Source organism: Phaenicophaeus curvirostris, chromosome 7 (assembly GCF_032191515.1).
Source record: "Phaenicophaeus curvirostris isolate KB17595 chromosome 7, BPBGC_Pcur_1.0, whole genome shotgun sequence".
Classification (NCBI taxonomy): Eukaryota; Metazoa; Chordata; class Aves; order Cuculiformes; family Cuculidae; genus Phaenicophaeus; species Phaenicophaeus curvirostris.
In genome coordinates, this window is record NC_091398.1 from 4,149,624 (window position 1) to 4,163,214 (window position 13,591).

General features: G+C 47.7%; 1 protein-coding gene across 16 annotated transcripts in view; it reads right to left on the bottom strand.

Annotated features, from left to right (window-relative positions):
- The window catches only part of LRRFIP1 (LRR binding FLII interacting protein 1), a 125,047-nt gene extending 115,933 nt beyond the window's left edge, over positions 1-9,114 (bottom strand). For 5 of the 16 annotated variants that reach the window (XM_069860579.1, XM_069860577.1, XM_069860569.1 and 2 more), the window contains exon 1: positions 8,941-9,110. In XM_069860579.1, the coding sequence (XP_069716680.1) occupies positions 8,941-9,030 (90 nt within the window). In that variant the 5' untranslated portion in view covers positions 9,031-9,110. Of the gene's footprint in view, positions 1-8,940 lie in introns of all 16 variants that reach the window. The other 11 variants (XM_069860578.1, XM_069860568.1, XM_069860574.1 and 8 more) reach the window with 7 other exon arrangements.
- Positions 9,115-13,591: the final 4,477 nt, after the last annotated feature.

The following is a 13,591-nucleotide window of genomic DNA, read 5'->3' on the forward strand; positions in this document are numbered from 1 at the left end:
AGCCCACGCCAAGCTGCTGGCTCACAGGCTGCAGGCTCGCAGGAGGGCAGAGCGTGTGTGACTGAACAAATCCTTCTCTCTTCAGATCACACCCAGGGTGTTTTACAGAAAGGACAGCACGAAGCATCGGCTTTGCAGGTCTAGGTCAGAAATTGTTAATGAGCAATTAGCTCAGACAGTCATTTTTACTGGCACTGAGCAGTACCTTTAGTCTCTAAATTAGTTATTTCAATCTATTTGGTGGAGCTTCCAAGTCAGAATGAGTTACTCAAGGTTTCAGACCACAGTTGTACCATTTATATGCAATTACACTCGATATCTGAAACATCCATCTCTCCTTAACTCAGAAACAGCCAGTTTTGTTACAAGTTCCATTTTTTTTAATGTCGGACAATAAACTCGACATTTTTTCAAAGGATTTCAGAAGCACCTCCCCTTCAGAGCCCCACACCCCAAAGGGATACACGCTATATGGGAAATTCACTTACAGAAAAACATGGCACACTGATGGATGAAGGGACACAACAGGATGGCAGGCTGGATGCTGATGCACAAGTCAGATCCCTCTCGGGGAGATGCCGTTACACAGACACACTCCTTTCCATCCAGTTTTTGGTTTGGGCGTAGATCCAGTCCCAAACAGGCAACCCTCATTTTTGGAAACCGGGTAAGAGTTAGCTTGTGTCTTCTCCTCTGGCCATGCCCAAATCTCTCAGCCAGTTAGACCATAAAACTGCTCGTGGCTATGCTCACCAGGAAATACTTCCTAAGCCTTGCCCTCCACACTCCATGCCATTTAGATCAGTTTGCTTAACAGCAGAATTGGAAATCCATCCAAATACGCAGAGGAAATGGTGCAAAGGTCTAACCAGCGAGTACTCTAGGTAAGGACAGCTGTCAAACCAGTGCAGTGGTTAGTTGTGGCACGTTCTGACCCATGTGAAAGGATTCTTTCTGGGCTTTTTCCCAGCCTCTGAACACAGGACTGCCGTATGCCCTCTGTAGCCTCCAAAAAATAATACCTTTTAACAGCCTGACCAGAACTTCCACATTTTCATAAGACAAAATGATGTCACATGCTCATTCACCTACTTGAAGTCATTACACATGGCAAGCACCGCATGGCAACTGGACCAGCTCTTCCTAGGTAATTAAAACCTCCACGTTCCCATCAGTGAAGTATTGCCTTACTTAGTACTTACTATGACACCCCAAGCTTTAATTTCAACAGTTAAAGTTTCTACAACCAGGCCTTTGAGAGCTCCCTGTCATTTCTTGCTGCCTCCCAGCAACACTGGTGGTTCTCCATCCTCAAAATATCCAAGAGTACCTGCAAATGAGTTCTGGCACTTGAGATTCCTCAGTTTAAGAGGTTGCACTCCTTGCAGGGCAGAGAAGGAAGAAGCTTACAACAGCTCCTCACCAGCAGCAATTTAGCTTACAGCATCATACTTTTAAGACTTTAAAACAAAATTATGGGCAAAGAGGTTAGATTGGAATCCAGTGATTGCAGTAACCTTGAACTGCAGTGACCTAAACCACAGCATCTCACCTCAGCTGCCCATGGGATGAAAAACGCATCCATCAGGAATTGGCCAACACTGATTTGCAAGACTGAAAACCAAGCCTACCTACACGGATGCTTTAAAATATATATTTTTGCCTGATGTAATAGCCTCATTTCAACACAAACAGTTGTCTTTTCCCCAGCTTTAACTGGGGAAATTCTACAGCTCCTTCTTGTTCTCCAGCTAGAATAAAGTGAAGGAAGAGTGTGTTGAGAGTAGATGGCCACAGATTCTTCCCATAAGAAGCCCTCAGGCTCTTTCTTCATCTTTCCTGTGTGAGGAAAATCCAAACACCAGCTGGTTTTCTACCATGTGTGAGGCCAGCTATTCATCCCCAGTAGAAGCAGGGTGATAAGCAAGAGCACCAGATAACACCAGAAGCAGAGAAAGCTCCCTGACAAAATGACCATGCACGTTCCCTTCCCAGATGTATCTTCAGTATTTCAAAAAAAGGACTCTCACAGCCACATTTACAACCATCTGGCTATCAGAAAATCTGGCTTCCTGCAGTTCCCTTCCCCTCCCCCTCATTCCAATGGGCAACTTCTCCCCCAAAAAGTATTTCAACACAAGTGAGACAACAGCTGATATTTCAGAGCTGCTATTTTAAGGTTTGCCTAGGAGCGCTTATGCCTAGCTAGACAGATTCGCTGCTCCTGGCAACCTGCTGACTTGACAGGAGGGACGAATACCTTGTTCCACAAGCCCAAAATGCAACGTGGATCACACTCCTTGTAACCAAAGGACGGAAAAATACCCAAACGGTGCTGAAAGCCTTCTAAGTACACTTCAGTGCCAACTTTATTCAGCAACAGGCCTGGAAAAACATCCTTTGAGATGAGGTAATGACTAGCATTGCGTCCTGCAGACAAGCTCAGCATCTGGGCTTGCAAAGAAAAAGGCTGGGCTTCCCATGTTGTTAATCCTAACAGTAGTCTCTCACTTGACTGAAATAGGAATCACGGTCCCTAAACAGCTGTTTCCTCGGACAGCAAGAGAACAGCTGAAGAGGACTCAGGCCAGGCACAGACACAAAAAACAGACAACTAATTATCTGAAGTTACTATAGGCGTACTGGGAGGCACATTGTGCACTGGGAGATGGACTACAATCATCCACTTAAGTAAAATGAGATGGATCTTAAGATTTTTGGGTCGCCTCTTAAACCATGCAAAACCGCTCCTTCACGCATTTCCTTTGGGAAAGATTATACATGATACCGATGCTATTTGTTGACTATTTAGACGTAAAATATCAGGAAAAATGAGTGTTCAGCTTGAAGAAGAAAAGATTCTGAGACCTTGTTGTGACATTTCAATACTTAAAGGGGGCTTTTAAGAAAGATGGGGAAAAACTTTTCAGCAGGGCCTGTAGCACCAGGACAAGGGGTGATGGTTTTAAACTAAAAGAGACGCTCAGACTGGATATTAGTTTATATTATTGTCATGGTGAGGATGGTCAAACACAGGCACAGGTTGCCCCGGGAGGTTGTAAATGCCCCATCCCTGGAAACATTTAAGGCCAGGTTGGATGGGACTCTGAGCAGCCTGATCGGGCTGAAGATGTCCCTGCTCGCTGCAGAAGGGTTGGACTGGATGGCCTCTAAAAGTCCCTTCCCACCCAAACCACTCTATGAGTCTATGATTCTAAGAACAGCACATTCGCTTCATAAAATCATCTCAGTTTTAGAACAATTTCCCACACCCTACTGGCAAGCATCGCCTACAAAGTCCTCCTTCCTATATTTAGGACAACCACGCTGAGTCAAGCCCTCCATGAGCACCCCTTGCCTTCATAACTTTCTATTCTAGAAGAGAGACCTACAGCCAGGCATGCTATTCCGGATCATTTGTTCTCTTGGGATGATACATGGACAGTCATAAAGGCAGAAAGTAATGAAATGAAAGCCAAGTAAAAACCACGGGTGCTACATAATAGTGGCTGATAAGAATGGTTGGACTCAATGATCCGGTGGGTCTTTTCCAACCTAGTGATTCTGTGATAAAACAGACTGTTCATAGAGGCTTCTTTTGGAATATTTATCTGGATTACAAAGGTCCTCATGAACCTCTAACACCAAAAACTGCTCAAAAAAGTCCCACCACTACACTAACAAGGCACACAGATGGTGTGTCCCTGCCCATGGCAGGGGGTTGGAACTGGATGATCTTTAAGGTCCCTTCCAACCCAAACCATTCTATGATTACCTAGTATATCCTTAGGGAATATGCTGCTTTCAATGATCTGGTTTGCATAACAGTTCAATAAAGTTTGCGTGGCTTTGGCTCCCACACATAAATATCCATCCTGCTGGTGTGAGCTTCGACTTTGGCCAAATTATTTTCTTCTATATTTATGCAGGTCACCCAAAATGTTGTATAAATCAGAGTGTTCTCCCCCATATTATGCCCTCAAATCTAAATTCCATATACAAAGCTCACAGCATCTCTTCACTAGGCTTCTGAAGTCACATAGTGACTTCTTACTGGAACCAGTAAAGCTGGCTGGTTTCACCTGTTTTTGAGCTATTTCTAATCAGCTACACTTTCTGCTCCTTCGTAAGAGTGTAACACCCTAATTTTTGAACCACTAAGAATGCAAGTCAATGGCAAAACTAAAAACTTCAGTTTGTGGACTGTAAATTTGATTGTTTCACTGATCATGCTGGTTATTTAGAAAATAATTACGTTTGTATGTATAAACAGACAAGTGACAGTTCTTGAAACTCTGGAAGCAGCACACAATGTATGAAGAGTGAAGAAGCAACCCTCATAACATTACTCACTATTAAAAATAAAGTTATGTTCCTTGAAGTACTGCCCTCACACCACTTGATAGCGAGTTCTACTCTGTAAATCACCGGATGAAAAAGAAAAGATTTGTAACACAGAGATGACACACAGCAGGGTTATTTTCCTGAGCAATATAAAACACGTCTGTTTGCAAAATGTCAGCAAAACAAGGTGTAAATGACTTTCCTAATAAAAACAAGCAGTTTACCACAACCTTGTTCTTCCTCATTCAAGGAAATATAAGCCAGTGACTAATATTCTTTGCTCAGAAGAGAAATATCTCATTTCCACAGATGGCAGCTCCTCATTGGGTTTGCAAAAGTCTTCCTGCTCAAGTAACACTGAGCTATTACTGTAACTAGCGAAGAGCAGAGTGGAGGTGAGAAAAAGCAGTATGTTCATAGAATCATAGAATGGTTTGAGTTGGCAGGGACCTTAAAGTCTACCCAGTTCCACCCCCTGCCATGGGCAGCGACCAGGCTGCTCCAAGCCCCATCCAACCTGGCCTTAAACACCTCCAGGGACGGGGCAGCCACAACTTCCCTGGGCAACCTGGGCCAGTGTCACCACCTTCATAGTGAAAAATTTCATCCTGATGTCTGATTTAAATCTTCCCCTCCTCTTCCGCCCCTCTGGGGTCCCCTAGAAATAAAGTCTCAGGTTATCACATCAAACCTATCCAACCCAAGCAGAAGGCCAGTCCAGGAGAAGGTTTAGCAGCCCAGGACTCCGCCTTCCTGAACGACACATGCACCAGCTCAAGAGAACAGAGAGATGACTGCCTGGTACCCACACGCAATTACTGCTGGCACAGAAGACTCCAGGAGTATCAAGCTGCTGGATTTTGCAAACACTGCTGGCATGTATTCACAGAGAGGAATAAAATAGCCCAAAAGTTTCCATTGACCTAAACACACAATAATCTACTGCCGTCAACACGAGCCTGGAAGCGGAGAAGCCTATCACTGACCAGCTCCGCTCTCATCTGCAAGTGCTGACACCTGGAAAAAAACAACCTCAGCAACACAAGGTGTGTGTGCAGCAAGCCCAGAGTGGCAGCCAAACGTGTCCCCTGGACACTCAGAACACCAAGTGCTTACTTTAACTATATTTACACATTTGCCATCCATTTAATTAGCATTAGTGGATGTCAGAAACTCAACAGCTAGATTTCATGGCACAGTACTAATCTTCCCTGCTAGGCAGGTGATTTACAGGAACTGCACCTTCCACCTCCACTCTAGACAAGGTGATAACCTACTCTCAGCTGATCTAGTTCAGAAACAGCCTCAAATATTAAAAATTACTTTTACCGCTGACGTTACTAATACTGCTACTAAAACCCGTTACTACAGTCTGCTTCACTTTTACAGTTTCCTTCCGCTTGCTCAGTGACTTCCTCTAAGAGCATTCCCACAACCCACAAGGCTCTGCTGGTCTACGTGAGACTGCACATACACAGTAAGATGTCCCAGCTGCAAATTCCATAAAGATGTATGCTCCAAATGGCAGGAGTTTAATAAAAGATTCTTTACAAGCCCTGATGTGCCCTTACAGAAGCACACAAAATAGCAAGAGCTGTTGATTTTTCAAGATCTTCTGGCAATTACAAAGCACAACTGGAAAGGGTCAAAGCCACGCAGTCCTTTTGGAGGAAACCTAAAAGGAAAGAAGATGCACTCATTTCAACCTATTCCCAGAGATCCCAAGGTTAAAGTATCTCTGTGAATAAGCCTGGTTTGAGCGCTCCTGGGCTCCCACCTGAGCATGACAAAATGCGATCCTACTAACTTGCAAGCATTCATGGTTCCTGAATAACAAAGGAAGAAAAAAAGGGAAGAGAAGTGAAAAATCTATGCACAATAGCAACGTATCTATGTCTCAGCTTTGCCTAAACACCTGCAAGGAAAGATGGAAGCCCAAACATCAGGAACCCTTGTACCCTTCTTACTATGAAGATTGTTAGCATCTTTTTTAGGAGACAAAAAGCTTACTTTTCAGTTTTAGGAGCACTTAGATTATACTAAGTTTCCTCAGGGATCCCTCACATAGGAAATGGGCCGTTAAACAACAAAACAATTACAAGCACAAAATCTGAGACAGAGGAATGCAAAGAGTTAAAATAATATGGGAAAATGCTGAACCTTGAACTTGGCAGTTCGCAGCTTTAGCACTCAAGGGAAAAGATTAAAGACATGCTTGTGTTGGGCTTTTTGACCAAATGCAGTTGTCCTTTAAACAATCCCTTCCCCTGAAAAAAAAAAAAGCAAACCAAAAAGCAAATCAAGATGGTATTTGATGCCCCAAACCACTTCACAATACAGTGACAAGCAGCACATAAAATAAAGAAAAGTGACAGCAGGAGAGAATCATGCAGCATAGACAGACAACCTAGGTGCTTCGTTACAAACTGATGCCTTCCTTTACCAAATGACAGCACAGCCAGGACACAGCTGTGGAATTTAAACCTTCATCCCAAAGCCATTCCTCAGATGTTACCATGATCAAACTCTAAAAGACAGCACAACCTCTCATTTGCTATCGTACATCCAGGACAAGAGACATTCTCGTCCTCCTACCTCAAACTCCATCCCTAGGCACTTTTCCATCCTGCGACAATAACGTAGCCTCTGGCAGAAAGGGAGACAAGAACAGTAAAGGCTTCTCACATCCGGATTGCCCTTTATAATAACCTGCAAATTACACGATATCACAGCTAACTCCATTTAACACCTGGCTGCCACCAAATCCAACCTGCACACGAGTGTTCATCTGATCCTGCAGCAACTGTGATTCAGGAAAGGCAACCAGGAGTGACTCGCATCCCTTTTGGAAGAGCAATTTATTTCGTAACTCATCTTGGGGCGAGAGCGAGACAAGGCAGAGAGGAGATACGCACAGCCCAGGCTGAGGGAAAAGGACGGCCAGCATCCCATCAGCACAGAGACTGCTCAGAGATAGGATTTAGCAGCAGACAGATATGGTTGGACACAATGATCTCAAAGATCTTTTCCAACCAAATGATTCTACAAGACCACTCCAGGGCTGCTCATTCCGATCTTGGGTGAGGTTGCCCATCTCCGTGTTGTAGGTCTCTGGGAGGAAGGATGCAGAACAAGCCTCCTGCAGCCTTCTGGTTTATGTTTTATCCCTTGGATGCACCTACACAAGCCCGAATGCCCATGCCCTGGGTCCTGATCACTAGCACAGCTGCACAACAAGCCTCTTGAAGCCTTCTGACTCCCAATTTACCCTTTGGATGCAACCACATAAGCCGAATGCCCATGCCCTGTGTACCTGTCACCAACATATCTGCAGAACAAGCTTCATGCAGCCTTCTGATTTATGTTTTTTTCCCTTGAATGAGCCCACACAAGCTAAGAGCCCATGTCCTGGGTTCCAGTCACCGGCACAGCTGCAGAACAAGTCTCTGGCAGCCTTCTGGCTCCTTATTTATCCCTTGGATGGTCACACATCAGCCGAAAGCCCATGCCCTGTGTCCGTGTCACCAGCACAGCCATGACACGGTCCACGTCTGTGGCTGAGGGGCTCACAGAGAAGGGCTGGCACCAGTAACCTCCTCCTCTCCCACAAACACCGCAGCATCACTGAACCCACCGCGAGCAATGCGGGGGTTACTCCCCTTTCACCATTGCTGCCACGGGGAGCCGGGGATGGAAGAAGAGGGGAGAAGGGGACGGGGGAGAGAAGGGGCAGGGAGGGGAGAAGGGGATGGGGATAGATAGAGGGAGGAGAAGGAGATGGGGGGAGGAGAAGGGGATAGGGATAGATAGAGGGAGGAGAAGGAGATGGGGGGAGGAGAAGGGGATAGGGATAGATAGAGGGAGGAGAAGGGGACGGGGGAAGGAGAAGTGGGGAGAAGGGGACGGGGGAAGGAGGTGGGGGAGAAGGGGATGGGGGAAGGAGGTGGGGGGAGAAGGGGACGGGGGAAGGAGGTGGGGGAGAAGGGGACGGGGGAAGGAGGTGGGGGAGAAGGGGAGGGGGGAAGGAGGTGGGGGAGAAGGGGACGGGGGAAGGAGGTGGGGGAGAAGGAGAGGGAAGGAGGTGGGGGAGAAGGGGAGGGAAGGAGGTGGGGGAGAAGGAGAGGGAAGGAGGTGGGGGAGAAGGAGAGGGAAGGAGGTGGGGGAAGAAGGAGAGGGAAGGAGGTGGGGGAGAAGGGGAGGGAAGGAGGTGGGGGAGAAGGAGAGGGAAGGAGGTGGGGGAGAAAGGGATGGGGGAGACTGAGAAATGGATGGGGGATAAAGAGAAAGGGACGGGGGAGAAGGAGAAAGGGATGGGGTGAAAGAGAAAGGGACGGGGGAGAAGGAGAAAGGGATGAGGAGAAGGAGAAAGGGACGGGGGAGAAGGAGAAAGGGACGGGGGAGAAGGAGATGGGAGAAAGGAGAAAGGGATGGGGAGTAGGAGATGGGAGAAACGGATGGGGAGTAGGAGATAGGAGAAGGGAGAAAGGGATGGGGAGTAGGAGAAGGGGATGGGGGGGGAGGAGGAGAAAGGAGAGGTGGAAGGGGGGCTGGGGAGGAGGGGGCAAGGAGCAGGCGGGGGTCTCTCCCGGCGCTCACCTCGCGGGCGATCTGGTTGAGCGCATCGTCCTCCGCCGTCAGGCGCTCGCGGTTCGGCAGCCGCTTCCTCCCGGCTCCCTGCGTCCCCATGGCCCCGCACCGACCCGGCACCGGCACCAGCCCCGGCACCCGCACCAAACAGCGGCAGCAGCAGCAGCAACAACCCCGATGCCGACAGCAGCCCCGGGCTCGGCCCCGCTCCGCCCCGCGCATGCGCGGCCCCCGCCCCGCCCCGGGCCCCGTGGGGCTGGGCAGCCCCCCGGGTGTGCTCTGGGCTGCCCCTCAGCCCCCTGCGTTGGCCTCGCACCCCCCAGCACCCCCAACGTGGGTGGGCTGACCCCCACTGCACCCCATCCTCCTTCACAGCCCCCTCAATGGTGGGCATTAGGGCGCCCATCAGCTCCCTGCATTGGCCTCGCTACCCCTGACGTGGGTGGGGAGGGCAAGGTGCCCTCCATTGCTCCGGTCCCCCTTAGCAGCTCCTCAGCCACGGACAGCCTCTGCCTGCACTTGCCTCACATCCTTCGCCACCCCACAAATAGAATCATAGAATCATACAATAACCAGGTTGGAAGAGACCCACCGGATCATCGAGTCCAACCGTTCCTATCAAACACTAAACCGTGTCCCTTAGCACCTCGTCCACCCGTGCCTTAAACACCTCCAGGGAAGGTGACTCAACCCCCTCCCTGGGCAGCCTCTGACAGGGACCAATGACCCTTTCTGTGAAGAATTTTTCCCTAATGTTCAGCCTAAACCTCCCCTGGTGGAGCTTGAGGCCATTCCCTCTCGTCCTGTCCCCTGTCCCTTGGGAGAAGAGCCCAGCCCCCTCCTCTCCACAACCTCCTTTCAGGTAGTTGTAGAGAGCAATGAGGTCTCCCCTCAGCCTCCTCTTCTCCAGGCTAAACACCCCCAGCTCTCTCAGCCGCTCCTCATAAGGCCTGTTCTCCAGCCCCTTCACCAGCTTCGTTGCTCTTCTCTGGACTCACTCCAGAGCCTCAACATCCTTCTTGTGGTGAGGGGCCCAGAACTGAACACAGGATTCGAGGAGCGGTCTCACCAGTGCCGAGTACAGAGGGAGAATAACCTCCCTGGCCCTGCTGGTCACACCGTGACACAGGTGGGCAGGGGAGGCATCATCCCTAACCCCCTCAGCAGCTCCTCAGCCATGGACAGACTCTCCCTTCATCCATATCACATCCCTCACTCCCTCAAAATGTGCATGAGCAGGATAAGGTGCCTGCCAATGCACCCTGAGTTCCTCAGCAGCTTCTGAGCTGTGAGCACCCTCTTCTCATGGCCATCTCATACCAAGTGCTATCCCTGACATGAGTAGGGAGGGTGGGCTGCCCTTCTTGCACCCTGTCCTCTTCGGTGACTCCCACAGCCTCTCCCCACAGGCCCAGCTCTCCCAGCCCCCATAACCTCCCTCCTGAGGTCTCACCACAACACTGAAGAAAATACCCCCAAAATCAGGGGAACCTCACCGGCTGTGAGCCTGAGGGGCTTTAACTGCCACAAGCACGACGGGGGCAGAGGAGAAACCCGTCTCCTCATGCCTCAAACCCTCACCCAGTCCCCGTGGGATCCCTTCACCCATTAATTTTCATGTTAAGTTTAAGTGGACGTGATTAATTCTAGTGTCAAATACTTCAGTGCTTAATTAATTCACATTGACAAGGAGCATGTATTCTCCGGGATTCTTGACACAGCCCTTGTAGCTCAATTCTCACAATAATGCCTTAAATATTCCTTAAATAAAAGTCCCTCCAGCTCAGGACACAAAACTCATGACACAGTCACCTAACAAGAAAAGGTCTGTGAAGTCCACACCTGTACAGACACAGAACAGCAACCTGCACTTAATCTTTATGACTTAATTCTACCATTGATTACAACCTGGTAGAGGTGAAATGCGATGCCTGCCCATGCTGGTCAGCCCAGTGCTTATCTGACAGTTTTTATGTATAACAATTAATATTGAGCTGGCGATGTGCGCTCACAGCCCAGAAGGTCAACCATGTCCTGTGCTGTACAGAAAGAAGCGTGGCCAGCAGGTCAAGGGAAGCGATCCTGCCCCTCTATGTCTCTCTTGTTAGACCTCATCTGGAATATTGCATCCAGTTCTGGAATCCTCATCCTAAGAAGGAGATGGAACTGTTGGAACGGGTCCAGAGGAGGCTACGAAGATGATCGGAGGGCTGGAGCACCTTCCGTATGAGGACAGGCTGAGAGAATTGGGGTTGTTCAGCCTGGAGAAGAGAAGGCTCCAGGGAGACATTATAGCGACCTTCCAGTACCTCTGCATGCACTCACCACACACATCACAGTTGTTTTGGGACACTGCTCCTTACGCCACGGTCTATTTATCTTTACAAGAAACAAATGATTATTTTGTCAGCAGAAGCGGACAAAACGAAGCAGATGAGTTCTTCACCTTACTTGGGCATTAAAAACAGGTGTGTCACATCCTGAAATTTGGCATCAAGCTTACTCCAACCTCACACAAGTGGAAAAAACTGCACCTGCTTTGTAAGGCAGCGCAGGGGTTTTAAAAACAAGCTCTGACCCTACAACTGAGGCACAGCCTTGCTGAGTCCTCCTGTCCTAGATATCCCACAGGCTTCTCTTCTTCAGCCACCTCAGCTCCAACCTTGCCTCCCCAAGACCTGGTTTAGGACTATCACCCTTTCGGGCTCTGCATAACTTCATCCCTGAGTCCTTATCCTTGCATTTGCCCCTGCCCTTTGAGGAATTCTGGCTGAAGAGGCAAGGCAGTGCCTTATTTTTAGGTCCGTGTTACCCAGGGATTTCAGCCACCTGTGCAGCTGCATCACTGTACCCGTGCAAGGAATTTACAGTTCAGTGGTGCTGTAAGATTTGCATTAACACTGTTTGAATTTCTAGCTGAAAACCTTACAGAAGCTTGGCCTTACAGCCATGCTAAGGCTTGTGCTACGCAGGTTTATGTCCGAAAAGCTGATATTGAGAGCGCTCTGTTAAAAAGAAAGAAAGAGATGACAAAAATAAAGCAGAGAAATTGGGAGAGAAGAAGCCGCTGAGTGGCTGCATTCATATTTCAAATCACGCATTGAACATGCACTGCAGTGTAAGGAATCCTTTTTTCTTGCATTCCAGACACTTACCGTAATTTTTTTTTCTTTTAGTGCAGTCAAAACAAGCCATTTTGTTATAAAAATACTATATATACAGAATTTATCCAAATATATGTGAAATAATGATTCAAAAACGTTAGTTTTGGCTACGCTATGAAGCACAGTGAGTGCAGCTGAAAATGAAACACTGAAATGTACATTTCTTATTTTAACAAGCAGCATGAAGTCGAGGCTCATTTTGTCTGAGAGTCGTAACTGTGATTAATGATACTTGGACAAGACTGAGCATCCCGTGCCAGTTTCAAAGGCTCTATTTTAAGAGCATAGTACGTACCTCATCCTCCAATATCTTGTGTACAAGGAGGCCATGCAGAGCACACCCCAAAGATACAGTTTTCCCCCTGTGCTGATCTTAACTAAGCCATCTTGTAAAATCTCACTCTCGAGGATCAGAACAAGCAATCAGCTGTTAAAACTGCTGCTGCTGGTGCACTCAACAGACCGCTTTTACATAATAAAATGGATGTTTTTACATTCTGTGCAGCAAAATATGTTTACATCTCCATTAGCGGCGAGCCCTGGGATAGCGGAATCCAGCAGCAAGCTGATGGGGTTAAAAGAAAACACAGGGACACCTCTCCACTACACCATAAGATCGTGGCATCAGCCAAACCAGAAATGAAGTCTGACAGCTTTAACAAGATGTCCATTAGTCCAAGGAGAGTGGAACGCTTAAATACCTTGGGAAATCTACACTTAGGAGGCCAGTATTTCACATTGTCAAGATATGTGAATCGAGCAGGGCTGCATTAGCATTGTAATGTTTTGCAAGCATAACAGCAGTGAAATCCAGCAGGGGCTGTGGATTTATTAATGGAAAATAATTACATCACAGACAAGTATGTGCTGGCACTGAAATACAGCAGAAAAAAACCCACTGGTGCAATGAAAGGGCTTGCACTTTATTAGACCTCCTAAGGAGCCCAAGATGATCCTCTTCAGTAAATCAGACCTCCTAGGAAAAGCTTTCCAATATTGTTGCCATGTTTGAGCAGTGTGAAGACAGGGCTCAGGAGACTGGTAGTGTCCAGGCGGATTCTGTCCGGATGAGATTCATTACTGTTGCTTCATCTCTTCAATCAGCAGAGCTCTGGGAACCTTGCTTATCTTCGTCATGTCTAGCCTGGGGCTTGTAGTTACGCAGCGACTCATCACAGCAAAGTCATAACTGATAATTGCCTTTCCAAGAGGCCCAGAAAAGAGGTCAATGAGCTTGGGTTGACCAGGGAGAATACAGTTCATAAAGTGGTGGACTTCCAAGCCAAGCTTTAGGAAAACTGGAAAAAAAAAGTATTCTGCAGCAGATTATCTTCTTCCCTTTTTACCAACAGCAATTTTCTTGCTATACAAAAAAGATGAGGATTTTTTTTTTCTGAACAGGACTTATTTGTTGTCTTCACCTTGCCAAAACTCCTTAATGACTTATTGGCCTCTTCTAGTCACCTTGACACGTTGTGAGAGATCGTTTTTCATCG